The sequence below is a fragment of the Balaenoptera borealis genome, assembly GCF_965194805.1.
Source record: "Balaenoptera borealis genome assembly, chromosome: 16".
NCBI lineage: Eukaryota > Metazoa > Chordata > Mammalia > Artiodactyla > Balaenopteridae > Balaenoptera > Balaenoptera borealis.
In genome coordinates, this window is record NC_138872.1 from 60,114,888 (window position 1) to 60,137,301 (window position 22,414).

At 49.2% G+C, this 22,414-nt stretch overlaps 1 protein-coding gene across 16 annotated transcripts in view; it reads left to right on the forward strand.

Annotated features, from left to right (window-relative positions):
* Positions 1–22,414, forward strand: part of SNX29 (sorting nexin 29) — a 557,079-nt gene that overhangs the window by 70,218 nt on the left and 464,447 nt on the right. For all 16 annotated transcript variants that reach the window (XR_014235418.1, XR_014235419.1, XR_014235420.1 and 13 more), the window contains 4 exons: positions 326–701; positions 7,062–7,180; positions 13,468–13,543; positions 15,249–15,331. Coding sequence is in view for 9 of the 16 variants with exons in the window: in XM_082359262.1 (XP_082215388.1) it covers positions 326–701; positions 7,062–7,180; positions 13,468–13,543; positions 15,249–15,331 (654 nt within the window). In the remaining 7 variants the exon portion in view is untranslated. The remainder of the gene's footprint in view (positions 1–325; positions 702–7,061; positions 7,181–13,467; positions 13,544–15,248; positions 15,332–22,414) is intronic.

Genomic DNA, 22,414 nt, shown 5'->3' on the forward strand with positions numbered 1-22,414 from the left:
GATTTCAATAATGATTTTTAATCATTTAACCTTTAATCATTTAATCATTTAACCTTTTTAATCAAAGTGCTTGGAAGGACTGCTTAGAAGGAATGATTGTAATATGTGCTCTATGGTATATATGTTCACATCAGAAGTAGAGGCTCACATCCATTTTGCTTGGTCTCCCATAGACAAATTTTTTTCCCAAGGGTTAAAAGAAATCTGAGTTTATCTCAGATTTATGTTTTAGTAGAATAGTAGAGATTTTCCATAGTCTAGAGGCAGGATGGCTCCATCATCGCTTTATCTTCCCTGCTTTTTCTTATCTCATATCTTTTGCCAGATGCCAAATGTAAAAGGGAGAGGAAGAAGAAAAAGAAGGTGACTAACATCATCTCGTTTGATGACGAGGAAGACGAGCAGAGCTCCGGGGATGTTTCTAAGAAGATCCCTGGGGCAGGGGAAAGCTCGGAGGAGAACTCCGACCGCTCCTCGGTCAGTATCATGACGGCCTTTGAAAGCCCCTTTGGGCCAAATTCCAACGGAAGTCAGAGCAGCAACTCATGGAAAATCGATTCTCTGTCTTTGAACGGGGAGTTTGGGTACCAGAAGCTCGATGTGAAAAGCATCGATGATGAAGACGTGGATGAGAATGAGGATGACGTGTACGGGAGCACACCTGGGAAGAAGTGCCCGGGCCACTCAGAGTCGCTGGAGAAGTAAGTTCTGCTCAAGCTTCTGAGGAAGGGTGGCTGGCTCTTTCTGTAGTATTGGGTGAAATTAGACTGCAAGTTTTCTGTTTGTTTGGGGCATCACTCATTTTTCAGATCTTGATTTCAGAAGAAGGAGCATTAGCTTGCCCCACTCCTGAGAACAAAGGGGAAGGGAGCATATATGCTATTTGAAGGTACTTACTGCAAAGTTGGCGTCAAGATGTAGGCCTTGAAATTCTTGCTTTATGTCTGTGTCTTTCACTTTTGTTGCTTGGATTTTGCTTGCATCTCTTACTTGCCACTAGCCCAGGAAGCTCAGGAGAGAGGCAGGGTATTCTAGAGAATAGTCTCCAGCTGGTAATTTCTGTGTTTATTTGCAGGGGTGTGAATGGCAGTAACTGGCCTGCACTTGCCACCTTAACACTGGAGCTGCGGTACATTTATACCTGCAGGAGGGGCTTGGTGCAAGTGAAGCCGTAAAACAGAAAAGCATAGTTAGGAGCTTGGATCTTAGAATCAAGACAACCTGGGTTCTCATTTACTAGCTGCGTGGCTTAGGTTAGACTAGGTTGGACGAGTTTCTTCACCTCCCAGAGCTTCAGACCTCACGTGAGACCGAGGAGAAAAACGGCATCTGCTTTGTCGAAAGAGTTGTTGTCCAGTTAATGGGGCCCTGCGTGTTGGGCCTTGGGCACGGGTGCTGGCACGTCAAGAAAGAATGCAGGCAGCTGTGGCTGCTGTTACACTGTAACTCTTGTAATAATTCCTGTGCTTGGTCTTACTCTTAATGCCGAATAAACTAGTGACCTCTTCACCTGAGTTCTGTAGTGTGCAGTGCAACCCTAGTCACGGCTGGCTTCAAAACCAGCCCGTGAAAGTGTAAAATGAAGACCCCGAGACCCCCTGGTGCGGTGGAGGGGCACAGTGTGCCTCTAGCCCGAAGCTTTGCACGTCCATGTGTTGAATTGGAGTTTTTTTTCCTTTCTCATGAGACTTTCCCTGTTTTTGTCTTTGATTTTTACTCTCATCCTCATTCACATGCATGCCCATGTTAGTAGCATTACCTTGTCGATCATCTGGGACAGGACAGATGAGGCAAGCTGCAGATTCACTGTATCCTAATTCTTAGAGCTGCCCTGGGGGGTTTGTGGGTGTCAACCCCACCTGATGGATGAAAGACCAGTTTCTTTAGTTAAGATTTGTCAAACCAATGGGAAGAACTGGAATTAAGGTTAGGTTGTGCTGTGTTCCAAAGCTTATATGTACTGTCAGATATTTTCCATGTTTCTACATAGCCATGAATCTCGATTGGTTGATATTTGGTCAGATCAATGTCATGATTTGCTAACGGTTCCCCTGTTGTTGAGTATTTAGGTTGTTGGCATTGTTTTTGTTTTTTGTTATCAGATATTCTGAAATGAACATTTTCGTGCACAAGGCTTTTTTCTCCTACTAAAGTACGTTAGGGTAGCTTCCCTCCACCATTGTTCTTGCTTACTGGGTATGAATGATTTTGTACCTGCATCCAGTCTTGTGACCCGCTATATTAGGGTTCTCCAGAAAAACAGAACCAATAGTGTGTGTGTGTGTGTGTGTGTGTGTGTGTGTTTCTCGTATGTATGTGTATATGTATGTATTTATCTAGAGAGATTTATCTTAAGGAATTGGCTCATGTGATTGTGGAACTTGACAAGTCCAAAATCTGCAAGATAGGCTGGCAGGCTGGAGACCCAGGGAAGAATTGCAATTTGAGTCTGAAGACAGTGTGCTGGCAGAATTTCTTCTTCTTTGGGGGAACCTCAGTCTTTTTCTGTTAAGGCCTTCAACTGATTGGATGAGGCCCACCCAAATTATGGAGGGTGATCTGCTTTATTCGAAGTCTCCTGTCTTAAATTTTAATCTCATCAAGACAAATACCTGTACAGAAACATCAAGAATAATGTTTGATCAAATATCTGGGTACCACGGCCTAGCCAAGCTGACACATAACCATCACACCTGCCTACAGTTCTTCCTCTGGGCCTTTTAGGAAATGCCATTTGCATTCTCTGTCTCTGTAGGTGAGTGCATCTCTGAGTTGATTCACTCCACGAATCAGTTTTTTGGCCTCAAACACAGTCATTTCTCTTCCTACTGGACTGGTGCCATTGAGGGGAGGCTGGAGCTGGGAGGCCAGCTTGCGAGCCAGGATAGCGGCCAGCATTGTGATGTGTGAAACACAAAACAGCGCAGGGTGACCTTTACAGGGCCTGGGCCCTTTGAGGCCGTTGGGCCCCCTGTGGGTTACGGACAGCTACTCCCTGGCGTAAAGAGGGGATCCTGAGTGAGCATTCTGCAGAGCCTCTTGGGGAAAGAGAGAGAAATGATGAGATGGCCTACTGAGTGATACTTTCATTTTGCTTCTAAGCTAATATTCACGTGGAAGGTCTAGAATCCTGGAGGGGCCAGAACTTTAAAAGTTTAATGGCACAGCTAGGTTTGTGGGAGGAAAGGGGCCAGGCTGGGAGAGCACATGGTGGGTTGCAGTGGCCTTTGGCAAAGTCGAATGCTCTGATGGTCTTTTAGATGCTCTGTTGGCCAAAAATTGGGTTTACACCTCTACTTGCTGTCAGTTAAACCACTTCTTTGATGACTGAGGAAAAATGTCCGATGACTGAGGAAAGATCTTGTCCCTCCTAACTCGGTATTTTATATTATTTTATTTTTTTTAACATTGCTTTACAATGGTGTGTTAGTTTCTGCTTTATAACAAAGTGAATCAGCTATACATATACATATATCCCTATATCCCCTTCCTCTTGCGTCTCCCTCCCACCCTCCCTATCCCACCCCTCTAGGTGGTCACAAAGCACTGAGCTGATCTCCCTGTGCTATGCGGCTGCTTCCCACTAGCTAGCTATCTTACATTTAGTAGTGTATATATGTCCATGCCACTCTCTCACTTCTTCCCAGCTTACCCTTCCCCCTCCCCGTGTCCTCAAGTCCATTCTCTGCGTCTGTGTCTTTATTCCTGTCCAGCCCCTAGGTTCTTCAGAACCATTTTTTTTTTAGACTCCATATATATGTATTAGCATACGGTATTTGTTTTTCTCTTTCTGACTTACTTCACTCTGTATGACAGACTCTAGGTCCATCCACCTCACTATAAATAACTCAAGTTCGTTTCTTTTTATGGCTGAGTAATATTTCATTGTATATATGTGCCACATCTTCTTTATCCATTCATCTGTCAGTGGACACCTAGGTTGCTTCCATGTCCTGGCTATTGTAAATAGAGCTGCAATGAACATTGTGGTACGTGACTCTTTTTGAATTATGGTTTTCTCAGGGTATATGCCCAGTAGTGGGATTGCTGGGTCATATGGTGGTTCTGTTTTTAGTTTTTTAACTACCTCAGTATTTATAAGTGTTGACCTTGCTTTTGTTTTTTTCTTAAAATATTTTTTATTTATTTATTGGCCGCACCAGGTGGCATGCGGGATCTTAGTTCCCCAACCAGGAATCAAACCCGCGCTCCCTGCAGTGGAAGCACAGAGTCTTAACCACTGGACTGCCGGGGAAGTCCCTGTTTTTTTCTTAAAAGAGGATATAATATCTTTATCATAGAAAGGGGTTTTCCTATCACTTTATTTGTGTTCCATGACACCAACAGGGAAGTGGGGTGAAAATATAGTTCAAAAAGAATTACAATCATGAAAAAGGTTGCACTTCACCAGCAATTAAGCAAGTGCAAAGTAAAACCAGACACTGTGTTTTGCCCATCATTTTTGTCAAGATTTAAAAAGAGAACTGGGTGAAAGGCGGCCTTGGGTTAGCGCCCTGCCTGGAAGGCTTGCTCTCAATGTGTCCTCAATGCTTGGAATCTTCCAGACACATAGTAGATGTTAACTGTGGAATAATGATGAGGCATGGCTGGTGCTAGGGTCATCCTGATAGAGCGCTGGTCATGTCCACAGCCCCTGGGGAAAACAGTTTGGCACAATGTCAGGAGCCTTAAAAATGTTTATCCCCCTTGATTTAGTAATTCCACTGCTGGGAAGCTACCCTGAGCACCAGCCTCAGGCAAAAGGTTGCTGCATCTAGATACCAACATGCTAATTTAGAAAAGCTAAACAATGAACCCGACGAAAATGTGCAACCACAGAGGAGCAGTTAACAGTGGAATATTTTGTAGTTTAAATCTTAAAATTTTAATGTTCCAGATCTTAAACATCTTAAATGACATCTAAGAGTATCTAAGTAGTATGAAGATGAAATTATGAATTAATATTGAATGAAAAAAGCAAAATATAAAAACCTACATCTAACTTCATTACAACCTCGTAAAGGAAAGCACGTGAGGAAAGAAAGAAAAAAAAGACACTATGGAAATCGTGTCTACCTCAGTTGTTTTGGGTAATGGGGCTTTGGGTGTATTTTTCCCCCTCCTCTTTATGGCATTTTGTAGGTTTTAAAATAAGTATCCTACTTTTCTAATGAAAAGCAACACCGGTTCTGTTTCTAAGCCCAACTCTGACCCCGTATTCTGAATTGGTCTCTGCTTTAGGAATCACTTCAGTGTAACTCCTTTTCGAGGTGGAGGCCTTTGGCCACTTTTACTCGGGTCCGAACCTTAGTTGGTGGGACCTGACTTCACTTTGTGCTCTGCATGTGTTGCTGGAAAGTGGCAAGACGTCCCCTTAGAAACAACAGAAAATCCCACCTGCCTGGAGCCGGTGCAGCGGCCGGGAAAGGACTGTGGTTTTGCTGCTGTGTCCCGAGGGGCGCCCCTGGCCACCTCTGGGTGTCCGGGAGTCCCCTTGGTTGCCAGCTGCTGGATCAGAGCCCCGGGCGGGCGGTTCTTTACAGATTGTAGGGGCAGAGCCAAGTTCACCCCAGAACCTGGCTCTGCGGCTGGGCACACAGGTGGGAGGCGCTTCCTCTTCTGTGCCTCATCGTGTGCGTTACCTGCAGGACTAAATGACACAGGTGGCAAAAGTCTGTTAGGGTTATTACCTGCTGTGTGTCCTGCTCCGTGTCAAACGTGTGACCAAAAGCTCGAGAGTGCTCAAAGGAGAATGTCTACAGACAGGCCTTAAAAGAGGAGTTGACAGACTAGCCTGCTGGCCAAATCTGCCCCCAGACGAGAATGGCTGTTACATTTTTTAAAGCGTTGTAAAAAGCAAAAACCAACCAAACAAAAAACCAACAAAGAAGTATACTTATGGCCACAAAGCCTAAAATACTGACTATCCGGTCCTTTCCAGAAAAATTTTGTTAACACTACTGCTCTAAACGAAAGAAGAATTATGAGGTGCCAACAGTACTGCCTCTGGAAGACCTGGGCTGAAGCCTTGGTTCTGGCTAAGTGATGAACTTGGACAAGTGGAATGATCTCTTTGAGTTGTTTTCCTACCCCCTCTCTCCTCCCCTTCTTTCTCCCTCCCCTCCCTCCCCTTCTCCCTCTCCCTCCTCTTCATCATCATCATCCCTACCTCCCTCCCACCATTAAGTGGTATGATTATGATCTGCTTTGGTCTTCTTTACAACTGATCTACGATGTGATTTTATAAACTTTCGAGTACTGCACAGATGCTTCCTGGTATTTGTCAGTGGTGCCTGATTGCCCAGAGGCAGATGCTGCAGTGGGCAAATACTTTCTCAAATTTAACTGAACCAGCCTGGCGTTACAAAGACCGCTCAGGTTAGTTTGGTGCTTGGTGGATAAGGTGACAATATAACAGATCACATGAGCCTGGTTAATATTTGAGCTGACCCCCTTTCTTGGAAGGGACCCAGACACGATCCGGTCTGGTTCTCTCCTTTTACTTGTGAGGGTTTGAGAACCAGCGAGGCGTAGGGGCCCTAGCCCAAGGTCATTTCAGAGCCTGGAGCCCACGGGGCTTCCTCCTGCTTCAGCACCAGCACATTCTGCCCCCACCTCCCGCCCCCGTGACTCTGGTTCTTCCCTCCATCCTCACCTCAAACCTCCCTTCTTCAAGGAAGCCTTCCACCACCTTCCCGACCAGCTCCACAGACCTGAGCTGCCATTTCACACCTTCTTGTGGGATTATATGCCTCACGTCCGCTTCCCCCAGTAGACTGTAAGCTCCATGAGGGCAGGAGGGACACTGTTGGCTGGTTCTTTGGCAGCACAGAGTGTGTGCGCACTGCCGGGCAGGGAGGAGGTGCTCAGTAAACACGGGCTGAAAGAGCGAGCAGCGGAGGGCTGGCTCCCGACTCCCACCCGGGCCCGCTTCTGTTCTCAGCCCCCTCATGGCGTGGTTGGTTCCCAAGAGGGGGCTTGTGGAGGCCCATCAGGTGCTGCACTACTCGGGGCCCTTGGGGCTTTCGGCCCTGATGTGCAGCTGTGTTCTCCCCCCGCAGGCCGCTAGACGGGGGCGCCTGCCTCTCCCAGATGCACAGCTGGGCTCCGCTGCATGTGCTGCACGGCGACGCCGATGTGCTCTTTCCGGTCAGTGGCGCGGGCGCCTGCGGCCCTGCAGGTAGGTGTCTCCCGATTCCTCCTTTCCTCCTGTCGCAGCTCTGGCTCGAGAAGCAGCAGGAGTGGCTGGGTTACGTCTGCGGGTGGGGGGGTGGGAGAGTGGGAGAGTGAGCACGGAGGCCAGGGCTCAGGGCAGTCGGGGCCTGTTGAGCTCAGGAGCGACAGAGGCTGCTCTCCTTGCGGAACCTGGGTATTTTGAGGTGCTCTCACCTGAGCGAGTGTCGACAAACCACCAGGGAGCCCCTGGGGCCTGTTTTTCTTCTTGGCAGTGATTTGTTGAACTTGGTCACATACAAGCTGATCGCAAATGGTGACCATTATTTTTGCCTCTTAGGAGAAGGGAGCAGGTCACAGAACCCGTAGCTCTAAAGGTCCTTGTGCTCTTTGCAGCCAAGTGCTTGGGGGTCAGGGAGTAGCTTGCTTAAAAGTGGGGAAGCATTTCTGACCTGTTCCTTGTGGTCCAGCAGGCTTGCCTGTGGTTCGTGATTGTTTTCCTTAGCTAGAGCAGGTCATGGTGGGGTGTACTGGGGGGGGTAGGCGGCGAGGGTGGGAGCATGGATGAGCCCGGCTCCCCTGGTGGGGTAGGTGTTTGCAGCGCCTGGCGCAGTGAAGTGCTTGGTCACCGTCACTGCCTCACAGCACCAGCGTGTCACAGAGGCCTCGGCCCCCTTGTGTAGGTGCCCTTCTCACCCTCCTAGGCCCAGGTTTAGGGAACCGTGGGCCGGAGCCCACCGACTGCCCAGGAAGCTGTTGACATGCTGAACCGGATGATAGACCGTTGTCGTGTCACTGTGTGAGGAGCAGAAACCCACTCAAACTAGTTGGGGCACGAGGCAGGGCGGGCACACTGACTGGCGCAGTCTTGGGGGGGGTGGTCAGCTCAGGCCCAGCTCTAGAAGTTGGAGGGGGGCACGTGACCGCCCTGTGAGGCAGTGTTCCCGGTGTAAATTGAGGCTAATGAGAGTGCGGCTAAGTGACTTACGTCCGCCAGGCTGTTCTCCTCTTCTGCAAAGTATGGCTGGTGGTGATGACAGCCCTGAAGTGAGTCCAGGGCTGTAAGGTGATTGATCTGGACCTGATGGGGAGAGGAAGGGGCCGAGGACCCGAGCTGTCCAGTGAACCAGCTCCGCATTTGCCAAAACCCAACTCCAACCACAGGCCCTTCATCCACTCTTGACCACAGCCTGCGAGGGAAGGGATGGTTATTGTTATACCGCCTCCTTCTGAGACTTGTGGCAAAGGTTCCCTGAGTTAATCTGGGACAAGGTGCACGGCACATGTGAAGTCCCCAGGCAGGCTTCCTGCAGGCATTGCACTACTGAGGTCGTCTTGCGGGCGCCCGTGGGCTGGAAGCTGGGACTTTGGGATGGAGGGACTTGGGCCCGGAGAGGTCCTGCTGTCATTCTCGTTCTGTGCCCCACGCTTCCTTGTGGGGATCTGCCCCCATCTCCTCTCCCTTCTGGTCTGTCTTTGCTCCCTCATCATTCTCCGCCCTCTTGTTTGGTCTCTATTTGGCTGAGGTGCCAGCACTGCTGCCTCAGCTGTGTGTCCTTCCATACCAACTAGAGTTTCTGTCCAGGTGTTGATTGAAACCCCAGAGAGGGACGGTCTGGTGGGCCTAGCTGGTGTCTGCAGGCCAGGCCGGCCCCTGCAGCTCCTTCCGTTCAGGTCACCAGCATTGGTCTGAGCCACTGCGGGCTGGAGGTCTGGTCACCTCGCCCTTGCCCATTCAGCAGCGGTGCAGACACGAGCAGAATGTCTGAGAAGGCGGGGGGGTGGGGCGGTGGCTGGCAGAGAGCAGGTGGTCCTCACGTTTGTCTGTGGGACCGCTGGAGGATTTCCAGTGCTTGTTGGGCATCTGAGTCGGAGTCCAGTTCCCCATCCCCTTATCCTGCTCCCCACGGGCGGGCCTTTTGTTTGGGTCATGAACTGTCGCTGGGTTGCCGTGTCAGGCTGCTCCTGGGGCTTGGCTGTGCGCCATTCGCATCGGGGGTTTAGTCACAGAACTCGGCTTTCTGGCCGGCCTCCAGGATCCTCGCCAGGAGGCACCCCTGCCCCCGCAGACTTCCCACCGTCCCTCCTCGGGCTGTCAGCCTCGCAGACCCAGAGGCTCCACCTTGCCACTGTTGGTGGGACCCCAGCTCCAGCTGATGGCGACTGTCCTCACCAGAGACGCTGCGTGTGAGCTGGTCTGCCACCTTTTTCACTTACTGTTAACAAAGCTGCCAGGAGTCATGGGAGCTTGTGACCGCCCGAGGGGCAAACTCACCATGGTGAGAACACTGCACGGGAAGGAGCGTTATTCTAGGGCTGCACGAAGATACTAGAATCAGCGGGGGGAAGCCGTGTCCTGGCTGGAGTGCCAAAGTGCATCAAGTCCCTCCTGGCCTGATGCCCCATGTCCATGGAGGTGTGCGGGCTGGTGGTGCTGAGGCTGGCCTGGCTGCCAGCCCGGCCTCTCCATGGGCAGCCCTGGGCGTGCATGGCCAGATTCCTCCCCAAGACTCCTTCTCTTTCACTCCATTTGACTGGTGTCCCTTCTGATTGACACTTGCCTGCTTTAGTGACGTTCAGATCTCCCTTCTCTTTCTGGCCTGGGAGTCATTTCATGTCTTTAACTTAGAGGGTATTTAGAGAAAGAGGGAGGGGATAAAAAAAAGGGAGAGAGGCCTGTGGCAGGGAAGGATGGATGTTTTAGTAGCTAAGTCTGGGGAGGGAGAAGGCGGCAGAGAAGGGGACCCTGAACACAGGATTATTATCCTTCTGAACCTTGGAAGAGGCACCTCTGTGGTTTGGGGGGCCATGCCTTGGGCTGCGTTTTTGGGGTTAGGGAGGGGCTCAGAGAAGGGGACACCAGCCCAGGGTCACCCGACACCCTGACAAGCAGATGAAGGTTAGATCCAGTCATTCCTCTGGGCCTGTCACTACCTGCAGCAGAGCACAGCACATTTACCAACATCTGCTTGAAGCTGCCAGGGAGAAAAAGTCCCCAAAGTTTCTTTCAACTGAGAATCGTAAATTGAGGGGAACAGAGCACCCGTTCCTGCTGACCGTGTACGTGGAAACGTCACTGCTGCTCGCTGAGGGCCTGTGGTTGGAGTTGGGCTTTGGCACATGCGGAGCTGGTTCACTGGGCAGCTTGGGTCCTCGGCCCTTCCTCTCCCCATCAGGTCCAGTGTTCCCCGACTTCTCCCACTCCTGCCATTGGGTCTGGGGTTGGGTCGCTGCCAGGCTCTGGGGGATCTAAAGGCGAGTCCCCTGCGAGTGCTGCAGGCAGGGAGGGGACAGGGACATCATTTTAATCCTCCGACGTAGAGGAGGAGGAATGAATGGTCTGAATGCTTCCACCACCCTCTTCTAACTCATCCTTCTCTTGCTGGGCTCATGCAGAATAGCCTCTCAGTAGCTCTCTATCCCTGTCTGCCATCATCCATCCTTCTTTCAGCAGCCAGTGATTTTTTAGAATGTAAATCAGATTGCCTCATTCGCCTGCTCCAGACCCTTCCCCCCACTTAGGGTCAGATCCGGAATCCTTCCTGTGCCCACCCGGCCCCCACTCACCCCGCAGCCTCACCTCCTCCCGTTTCCCCTCTGCCTGCCGCCCTGGCCATACCAGCCAGCTTTCACTTCCTCCTCCCCTCGAGCTCCTCCTGCCTTTAGGCTGCGGCCCAAGGGCTGCTGCGTTAGAGGACACCCCGGCCCTGCCGCCGACCCCAGCTCACGTGGCCCGGGCCTTGGTTTCACTCTGTTGTAAACCTAGGTGTCTCCACTGCTCCGACCTCGGTGTACCATCTGAAATCGTGTATTTGTGTAATTACCTGATAATGCCTGTCCCCGAACCCCTACCCGCACTAGCCTTTGAGGTCCGTGAGGGCAGGACCACGTCTGTTTTGCTTCCAGTGTGACCCTGACCCTAGTCAGAGCCAGGCCCGCAGCTGGGGTTCAGGCGAGCACATCAGTGCCGGAGTGGGGTGTGGGCATGCTGAAGGGAGTGGATGTCTGGCAGTTGGAAAAATGACACCTGGCTGGGGGCAGAGGAAGAGGGGCCTCGACAGTGTCTGCGATCGCTCTGTGGCCCCAGTGCATCAGGCCCGCTACAGCTGGCACGGGGTCAGGGTCGTGTATTATGACGGGAAATCCACTTGGGCCGGGGAGGCGTGGTGTCCGGAATCCTGGTGGCTGATACTGGTCTTTACTCCACCCGTGGATTTGCGTTGTGCAGTTGGAGTCCTGTCTTTGCTTCAGGGAGTGGAGTCTGACGGCTGTGTGTGAGTTAGATTGGAGGCTGAAGCAGAGCTGCGGGGGCCTGCTGCAGAAGACCCCGGGGAGGTCCTGGAGCCCTCGAACTGAGGCGTGGGGGAAGTGGCTGGAGAGCAAGGCGTGGGAGGTGACTGGGTGGGACCGACTGGTCTTGGACACCAGCCAGCTCTGGGATGGGAGGGAGGGTGGTGCCACCATCTTCTGAGGTGGGAGCGGTTTTGAAGGTCATGGCCAGTTGGGAGGCCAGTACGGTATCCCAGTAGAGCTTTCTGGCGGGCGGTTCTAAATGTGGGTTTAGGATTCAAGATTGGGGGCCTAGCCAGAAGTGAGGACTAGCCAGAGGTGAGGGCTCGAGAGCTGTCACCTTCACGGAGCCGAGAGCTGGAGCCAGCAACTTTGCTGGGTTTGCCAAGGACGTCAGAGGCCACGGAGCCGTGATCCAGCGGCACCTTCACGCAGGAATCAGAGAAAGAGACGGCGAGGGGAGGAGGACCACTGTGTCTTGAAGGCTGAGAGCAGAGAGCTCCTAGGAGGAGGGGGGGGGGGTCTTGGTTACAGGGCGAGCTGGTACCAGCCACCGCTCACTGCACGCTCTCACCGAAACGTATGTGTAATAAAATGTGAAGTTTAATTATGTGGCGGGCGTTATTAAAATGTTGTATGAAAAGAGGGGATATATGTATACGCATAGCTGATTCACTTTGCTGTACAGTATAAACTAACACAATATTGTAAAGCAACTATACTCCAATAAAAAAAAAAGTATGGTCGGCACTAGTGTCAGCCCATTTCAGAGAGGAGGCAGCTGAGTCACAAAGAAGCTGGGTAGCTTGCTGGATTGAAGTTGGGGAGCAGGGACTTGAACCCAGGCCAGTGGGCGGAGCGTGCACCCTGAACGCACCACGTTGCTGGGGAGCGAGAAATGGGAGGCGGAGAGGTGGACACTTTCTCTTCCCCCTGTGAACTTCTTAAAAGAGGTCGGAGTGAGTGGAATAGTCTGGTGGGGACAGCAGGGTAGAAGGAAAGGAGAGAAAACCCCTTAAGGTTCCCTTAGGTCAACCTCTTAAGAGCTGGGGAATCTTGAGCAGGACCAGACCAGGCGTAAGCGGAGGAGGAGGTCACACGACAGATGACTTAGGGCAACGGGACGTGCGTCCTTCCGTCCCTGCACCCCCTGTCCCTGATCCAGGCCTGGCTGGGGGTGTTGACAAACCAGAAGTTTGCCCAACATGCAGGTGTTCTGCTGGATGACACTGACGTGAATGTCACTGTCCAGCCTCAGGGGCATGGATTTGTACTTTTTCCTGGGAAGAGACTTGAACAGCAGCTAATGCATCTACGAAAGTCTTTAGTGCCTCTTGCCTGTTGTTTCTAGAGATGACTTACGGCCTCACTTCTTCCAAATGCCTTTCCCACTTGATGCAGGGCAAGTGGCGCTGTAGAAAGCAGCAGTCACTGGGCTGTGCTGCCCTCGCGTGTCCTTCTCCAGACACTGCAGGCGGGAGCTGATCTGACAGCTGATTTATTATTCCCTGGTTCTGAGGTTGGCTCTGCATATGGACTTCATGCATAATTCCAGGTGGCTCCAGATCAAAGAGGTTAATAAATAAGTCATGGGATGTAACGTACAGCATAGGGAATATAGTCAATAATATTGTAATAACTTTTGTCGGTGACAGATAATACTTCATTTATCGTGGTGATTAATTTGTAGTGTATGTAAATGTCGAATCACTGTGCTATACACCTGAAACTGATATTATTGTATGTCAGCTATACTCAATGAAAAAAAAAAGGTTAAGTGGGAAAATAGGGCCTCCAGTCAGTGACTGATACCAAGTCTGAGATTACGGCCCAAAGAGATGAAACAGGGAGCAGATGAAAATCCAGTGTGCCAGACGGGTAAACATTTGTAAGTAAACTGATTTAGCAGGTGAGCCAGTGTCTGCACTGTGTCCTTGTCTCATGGGGAAAATGAAACGAGAACAGAACCCTGACTTTCTCTCTGTGGTTACTGTGTGTGCGCAGATACCCCCCTCGGGAGCCTGGAGAACGGGACGGGACCCGATGACCACGTCCTCCCGGAGCCTGGACCTCGGTACAGGTGAGTATTCAGACGCCAAGCTGCCTCTGGGGTTGAACTGTCCTCTTTACAACTCTGTCTTTTATTCTTTTTTAAAGATGGGCGGGCACCTGCTGGGACTGAAGGGCAAGGCCTCACTTCATGCTAATTTAGTTCAGGTTTGGTCTAACATCCCAGAGTGCGAAGTGGCCAGGGGTCTCAGGCCCGAGACTTGGTATATGTGTCAAATTTCACTTGCATACCACCTTTACTTTTTCCACTTTGGGGACCATATCTGGGTACCTCCGCCATCATAATTTGCTTGATTTTAGTATTTGATAATGATAACAATTGAACAATTTTAATATTACAATTTATAATTGTAGTATTACATAATATTTAAACCAGTTTGATATTATATATCTGTGAAGTGCTTAGTCTGGCATTCAGTAGCAAGCACCACATTGGTTTTCATTTTTTTCAAATGAAAGTACCTCAAGGGAAAGTGGAGTTGTCCAGAGTCACTGGACGTTTGGTGGCAGAGCTGAGATGGACACTGAGGACCCCCTGATGCCACCGTGATCCTTGTTGCTCTTACAGCTTTTTCCTTCTTCTCTCTATGGGTTTAAATTGGTGTCCCCAGGGCATAGCATCTGCATTTTCAACCTTGGCTCCAGAGTGGGGTCATTGTTTACCTCCACCCTTGGTGTTACGGTCTCGCCCTGCTCTCTGAGAATGGCACTCCCTGTAGGAGGCTCGTACCTATTAGTACGATGCCAGGAACGGTTGGTGTCACCAGATCCATCCAGGACGCTGAGACCTTTCTGCTGTTTATTTTAGAAAATTTGGAAAATGCAGCAGTACATGAAACTACATCACTCTTACCCCCAACTCCATTTCATCCATGATGTTTTTTGGTCCTTTTCCTCCTGGGGTGTGGGTGTGGGTGTGGTAACCGGATTATGGTCTTGCCATTTTCATGAAAGATGCGAAGTGCTGTTTTTCCACGTTGCAAATTCTTTGTAACTACACAGTTAACTCTCGTCATTTGTGGTGGTCGTGTTCTGTCAAGATGGAACCATTGCTCCTAGGTTCCTGGGAGTGTCTGGTCACAACATTTTTGTCAACAGATCAGTACCTACCTATGTTTTATGCCAGTTCCTGTTTAAAGACACCGTATTTAACATATGTTGTTGATTCACTGACGGTGGACTCGAGGCCAACAGCCCTATCATCAGGCCTGAACAAGGGCCACCTCACACGTGTATTTTCTCTGTCAGGCACTTCACTTGCATTCAGGAACACCAGACAGCACTTCAGCACTAGCTTGGGGCCATTTTACATGCAAAATCAGCAACAAAAAGCACAAGAATGTGAACAATGTGGTGCTAAATAGCTTGCCAGAAGGACAGAATGTTAGTTGAAAGAAGGCAGAGCTTGCCTTGTTTGGCAGGAGCTGGGAGCATGCACGTCCGTGACTCAACCTTTTGGCCACTCTGTGCGTGTTCACGGGTGACCACGTTATACCCGAGAGCTGGGAGTTTTGGGGTTACAAGTAAACTGCAGGGAGTAGGAGAATTTGCAGTTACGGAAACCACAAATGAGGACCGACTATAATTTCAAAGGGCATCCTTCCCTTCCTTCTAGTTCGTAAACCTGAATAAGCGTAAAGCCTGCTGGTCTTTGAGTGGTGAGGAGGTGTGTTTTAAGTGGCCGACTGTAACTTCCCTCTGTCTGCCTTTCCCAGTGTGGAAGTCAGTCCTCCAGGCCAAGGAAGTCCTCTGAGCAGCCTGTTACCTTCTGCCTCGGTGCCCGAGTCCATGACAATTAGTAAGTACTTTCTGAGCAGCTTCTGCCGATGCCAGGATGACTCTTGGGCCTGCACATCGAGGCAGTGCCTTTGCACTTGCTCCTGTGTGACCGTGGACTTTACAGAGTGTGGGATGAAGTCAGGTGTGTGTGTGCCTGGTCGTGGACTTGGAGTGCGGTGTGTGGTCGTAAGCTCCCTGAGCTGTAAAACTTGATACTTGGGTGTGTGAACGCTCTAAAGGACGTGCTTCAGAGGTGGAGCAGGATTGAGGCAGAGGGAAACTTCTTCTTTTTTTTTTTTTAAATAAATTAATTAATTTATTTTTGGCTGTGTTGGGTCTCGTTTCTGTGCGAGGGCTTTCTCTAGTTGCGGCGAGCGAGGGCCACTCTCCATCGCGGTGCGCGGGCCTCTCACTGTCGCGGCCTCGCTTGTTGCGGAGCACAGGCTCCAGATGCGCAAGCTCAGTAGTTGTGGCTCATGGGCCTAGTTGCTCCACGGCATGTGGGATCCTCCCAGACCAGGGCTCGAACCCGTGTCCCCTGCATTGGCAGGCAGATTCTCAACCGCTGCGCCACCAGGGAAGCCCAGAGGGAAACTTCTGTCGTTCAAGGTTTCCGGGTTTGTCTCCTGCAAGGCCGTCAGCTACAGAGGAACTTTCTAGTTGGGTTTCCTTTGAAGCTCTGGAGGAATCACTTTTGTAGGTAAGGGAGAGAGTGTCTCTCGAAGATGCATGAAGGTTGCTAATGATCAGATTCAAACTGTTTGCAACCTCACCACTCAGTAAAAGTATTAGCAAAACAGCAGTTACGGTTAGGTTTGAGTGGCTTTATGTAATAAAGAATAAACCAGCAAACTGTGGCTTAATGTGATAGGAATTCATCTCTCTGTCCAGAGGTAGGCAGGCTGGGCCGGTATGTGGCTCCATGGTCATCGGAGACCAGGGCTCCTTCTATCTTGCCTCATAGTCCAAAATGGCTGTTTTAGCTCCAGCCATCCCATTCTCATCCCAGGTACCAAGAAGGAGGAGGGGGCAAAGGAGAGACTTCTTCCATTTCCACAGGTAGGATTCAGGGGTCTTAACTTGCACAGGGGAAGAAGTTACAACTTTTTTCTCTAACCTCTGACTGAAATTTAGTATTTCCTTTATTTTTTATTGTTTTACTTGATTTTTCAATTGAAGTGTAGTTGTTTACAATGTTATTAGTTTCAGGTGTACAACATAGTGATTAAAAATTTTTATAGATTATACTTCATATAAAGTTATTGTAATACATTGGCTATAGTCTCTGTGCTGTACAATATGTCCTTGTAGTTTATTTTATCCATAGTAGTTTGTACCGCTTACCCCTCCCCCCATCTTGCCCCCTTTCCTCTCCCCACTGGTAACCACTAGTTTGTTCTCTGTGTCTGTTTCTGTTTTGTTATATTCATTTGTTTGTTTTATTTTTAAGATTCCACATATAAGTGATATCATACAGTATTTGTCTTTTTCTGTCTGACTTATTTCACTAAGCATAGTACCCTCCAGGTCCCTCTGTGTTGCTGCAAATGGCAAAATTTCATTCTTTTTTATGGCTGAGTAATATTCCATTGTATGTGTGTGTGTGTGTGTGTGTGTGTGTGTGTGTGTGTGTGTGTATACCACATCTTCTTTATCCACTTATCTGTCGATGGACAGTTAGGTTGCATTTTCTTTAATTATGAAAGTAGCAGCAAACCATAGGAACCATAGTAGCCTTAGCAAAATGGGTGACTTTGTCACTGATAGAAGTCACAGGCACCTGTAAAAACAGTGATATGGAAAAATCTCACAATGTCATTTCTGCTTGAAAATACAGTAGTTTTTTAATGTGATAAAAAATCCTGTATATTAGTGTGTCACTTTTCCTTTTTACATTTTAATAATTCTATTTCAATTTGATCAGTTTCCTTTGTAATCTTGGGTGTTTTATTTTATGTATTTTAAAACATTTTTCTGAGAAGAGGCCCATGGGCTTCATCACCAGACTGCGGAATGGGTCTGTGACACAAAAAAGGTAAACTTCTCCCCTCCTCCAAGCTGTAAGGGCCCTTCCTAGAAGGTGCACACAGGTTCCCACTTGTGTGGCCAACATCCATCCCGAGGCCTCCCCTGGCTGCTAAGGAGGCAGTGTGTCCTATCCGTCTACCCGCCCACCCCTTGCCAAAAAAAAACCCACCAAAAAACCCATGGCTAAGGAAGGAAGAGGGGTTTGGGGGGCAACCAGCATTCTGATTCAAGGATGAGGAAGGAAATGAGTAGGCACTGTGAGGTTGGGGTGTGGGGATTGGGTGGTGTCACTGTGCGTAACCAAGGCATGCGGTTTACGCTGGCACTTCTCAGGCTCGGGTTCAGCTGAGCAGATATTTCTATATCTGCCAGTGTGCGGGACACACGGGCCAGAAGAGCACTAAGGTCACTGGTTTTCAAATTTCAGTTATTTATTTACCACTGTACTATTACCTACCCTGCCATTTTAAAAAAATGGGTGCCCCTAAAAAACCTGAACGCCTTTATTTAAAAATGGAATTTTATGTGCTTACTGTAAACGGAGAGCCGCTCTTAGTTGACTTAAATAGCAGGTAACCGTGGAAATAAAGACAAGAAAAGGAACCAGTGTTAGTAAGTCGGCCTGGATGTTGTTGCCTGTCCGAGCATGAGAAGCTATCTCAGTGCTAATCCACTCAGGTGTTTTTCCTGACATCATCGTAAGGAGTGGAAAAGGGAAGGGGAATTCTCTCTATGGCTCACTGTTATTTGATGCCTTGTCTTTCTGGCACCTGCAGTACTGCCTCTTCACGTGGGTCACACCTTGACCTAGAGGGGTGAGACTTCACCCTGGCCCTGAAGTGCATCTACTCTAAAGACCCCGAAATTGAGGATGTGGAGGCCAGGCTTCGTAGGCGCCTCATCCTAGGCACCATTTGTAGGGATACAGGCGTCTGCACACCGCCACTTCCCCCCACCCCGTGGTACACACCCCGTGCACACTGTGCTTCCGCATAGGTCTCCTGCACCCCGGCATGAGGTCCCGCCGTCTCAGACACGGTTCTCTTTGTCAGCTGCTCTTGGGGTCGACAGAGATCGTGGTCTGTAGGTCTCCCTCAGCCATCTTCTGACCTTGAGGAGGGTGCTGGCCCTGCTTGTGTGTTTTCACTAAGGACATGCCTCTGAGCGCACTCGAGTGATGTTGATGGCAGGGATTTAGACTGTTTTTCTTGTTTTTAGTCGTACACTTTTCTAAAAATGTAAATCTGGTGTTCTTATTTGGTATCTTTGGCAAATAGAGGCATACCCAGACTTCACAACCTGCATCTCTGAAGAAAAATGTCACTACATCCACATTTTGACCCTCGACACCCTGTAGCAGTGTGGTTTGTGGGGGATAAGTGTGTGTATGGTGGGAGGGGGTTCTGTTTTCTGCGGTGGCTGTAAATTTCAGGGAACCTTCAGGGGACAGCACTGTTGTCTGTCCTGTGGGTGTTCCAGACGAGAGATCAGAATCCTGAGAAATTTTGAGCGGTGGGTGGTTTTGACTTGTACCCTCCCCATCCTGCCCCTGCCTCCTGTGTCATCGCAAAAAAATAAGAAGAGCGAGTCTGTCTGGGTATCCAGGGTGTGTTACTTTGCTAGGGTTGTTGTAACAAAATACCACAGACTGGTGGCTTAGACAACGGAAATTTATTTCTCATAGTTCCGGAGGCTGGAAGTCCCCCAAGATCAAGGCGCCGGCAGTCTTGGTTTCTGGCGAGGCCTCTCTCCCTGGGTTGATGACCTTCTCTCTGTGAGCACGCATCCCTGGTGTCTCTTCCTCTTATAAGGATGCTTTAATTACCTCTTTAAAGGTCCTACCTCCAAATACAGTCAAAACATATGAATTTGGGAGGGATGCAATTCAGTCCATAACAGCGGGTGTCCCAGGAGTGGTGTCCCAAGAGCTCTCCAAGTTCAGGATGAGAATTGCATCCCAGCATGTGAAGCACCTAGGATTGCACTCCAGAGGAGATGCCCGACTCTCACAAACCCCAGAAGAGCCTGGCAGAGGAACCCCAACTCTGTTCCCTGGAGCGGAGAGTGTTTCCCTCGCGTCCCACCAAGTGGCTCCCAGCCTGCACTGAATAATCGGGCCAGGTGGCTGTCTCGGCCCTGTCATCGAGCTGGAGCTTGGGTACTTAACCCTTGGCGCTGCGGGTAATTGACAAGTCCTCTGCCAAGCAGCCTCCCCGCCTTGGATGTCTCTGAAATGGCAAAGGGTTTTGTCCCAGGCTTTTGGGGCATATATTATTGTTATTTAGTGCCCAAGAGAAGATGTGTGATCACACCCCCATTACTGCTCTCTCTTCAGGCCCTTTGGTACTTAAGAAAACACAAAAGCCTGTTATGAAAAATTAATTATTGAGGGGAGTAGTAAAGACAGTTACGAGCAAACCCAGACACCCGTAATTCTGCCTCAGAGGTCCTTTCCATTCCTGCAGGTGAATTTGCGATCCTGGATTTGGGGCGTGCAGACTTGTAGCTGGTTGGAATTGCAGCGTGCCTGTTGCTTTAGGAGGACATGCTCTGAAACCAGGCTGCCCAGGTTCAAGTTCTTAAACCTCCCAGGCTCTTGTTTCCTTGTCTAAACATAAAGATTCGATGAATACTTGGCTCGTATGGTCGTTGTGAAGATTAACCGTGATGTGCTTAGAGAAGTATTTAGATCACAGAGTTAAGAGTCATGAATGTTAGCTATTGTCGATGTGCTTATTTTGTATTCAGCTCTTAACATATATCACAGTTGCCCTTTTTTCCCTCATCTCCCCGTTGTCCTGTTGAATGTGTTGACTGAAGAAAAACACACAACCTAAAAGTTGTGAGTTGTTTTATTCGGGTATCTTACTGAGGACTATAGCCCAGGACACAGCCTCTCAGGTCGCTCTGAGAAACTGCTCAGAAGGGGTAAGGGAGGAGTTAGGATATATAGGAGTTTTTTGCTGGAAAAAAAACATGTAGTTGAACATCAGGAGACTACTGCTAATCACAAAAACCAGACATCTCAAGTTAATGATTCTAGTGCTTTTCTATGCATGGGAAGATGCAAGCGTCTGGGGTCCTTGAAATGATCCCTTAGATATGCATCTTATCTAGGGCCAGTATCCAAAGCACAGAATTCTTCTTGTTTTTCTCTATCCTGGATTGTCCTTGGGGTAGCATTCCACTGCAGGGTCAGCTGCAGTTGCCAATGGCTTGATCCTTGTAGAACTGGAGTGGCGGGCAACATTCTGTGTTCACAGATGGCTGCATAATATTCCATCACTTGATTTATTACAGTTTGCTAGGTTATTTTTTGGGAGGATCACCAGCCAGGGTTTTTTTCTCCCCAGTGAGTTTCTTCATTCATTGTAAGGAAGAATTGAAGAGTGCTATTAGTAAGTGCATTCTAAGAATATTGGCTATTATTTTTTTCTGCTTAAGCATTCCTTTGTGGTAAATTTGTGGGATAGGAGGCCAAGGTTGGGCCATATTTATGGGCTAGTTCTCAATAGCCACTTGTGTTCTGAGTTAGTGTGTTGCCAGGAGTATGACAGCTGCATTTCTTTACCCTCCGCCAACACTAGGTGCTAACATGTTAATGCATTTTTTCTACTTCGGGCCTGGAAAATTATCCTTTGTGGTTGCGTGGCTTTGCATTCCCTCCAGGGCAGCCCCTCTTCCCGCTTTTGTTTAACATTTGTATCCCCGGTGTGAGTTGTTGGCTTGGGGCGTGGTCCCCCATTGGGTGTTCTGCCTGACTTGGGAGGGCAAAGGAGAAAAGGGGGGATGTGACTCCAACAGTCGATCCTGGCTGCTCTTGGAGCTGGTGGCTCAGGGAGGAGGTCAAAAGGAGGGGCCAACAGTCATATTGTGTAAGAATGTGACCTAGTAAAATAATAACATGCTTTAGTAGATCTTACAGCGTGCCAAGCATTGTGCCTAAGCGTTTAAAATGCTGTTTTCTCATTTAATCCCCCAGCAGCCTCCTGCAGATAACATCACTCTTTTTGTTTAAGAAAACAGGCTGAGTGAGGTTAAATAACTTGTCCGAGGCGTTACAGCTAGGATATCATTCAATTTATTGAGCATCTACTGTGTGCAGGGTGTGGTTGCTAGGACGAGTAAGTGATGAAGCTGGTGAGGGACCCAGGTTTCCTGACTCCCAAGTCCAGATGACCTAAAGAGTGTTCTTCCATCAGCCAGCCAGGGCATGTAGTGCAGCCAGTAATGGGTGGGCCTCCAGGTCTGAGAGCCTTAAATTATTTTCATCATTATTTTTTTAATAGAGCAAGGGATTCCTGGGTGAGGACACTAGGTTTTTAGGATGAGCTTACCAAACTTGTTTATTTTCAGGGGCACTTTTTGCCCTGAGTACTAGAGTCTGAATGTGTCCCCTCCCCAAGTTTATAGTTTGACATCCTAATGTCCAATGTGATGATATTAAGAGATGGGGGCCTTTGAGGTGTGATTAGGTCCCAAGGGCAGAACCCTCCCAAAAGAGGTGCCAGAGAGCTCCCTTGTCCCCTCTGCCATGTGAGGACACAGCGAGGAGTCTGCAGCCCTCACCTGACCACGCTGGTGCTCTGACCTCGGTCTTCCGGCCTCCAGAACTGTGAGAACACATTTCTGTTGTTTATAAGCCGCCCGGTCGGCTGTGTTTTGTTACTGCGGCCCGAATGGACTGAGACACAGGGTTAGTGGGGCCGTGACGCTGGGACTGCTGACCTCCCGTCCATACCAGCCACTCTTTGCAGGTTGCTGCTTCTCCGCTTTCTAGTTCACCCCTTTCCACCAACACCCCAGATGCCCCAGGTGACGGCCAAGTTGTCCAGGTTACTGTGCCACCTAGTGGATGGTCCAGGAACTAGCCCTGTAGTCTCTCTTCCCCATCGCCACCTTTTCCTCCTCAGAACACATGACCTTTGCAACTCTTGGTGTGCTTTTCATTGTAGATGGTTTAGGGAATTTCACCAGAGGTTATCATTTGCACATCTACCTGAAATAATAAATGGTGATGATTATTATTCAAATCCTTTTAACTCCCTTTCCCTTTCTTTTTTCTCCACCTTTA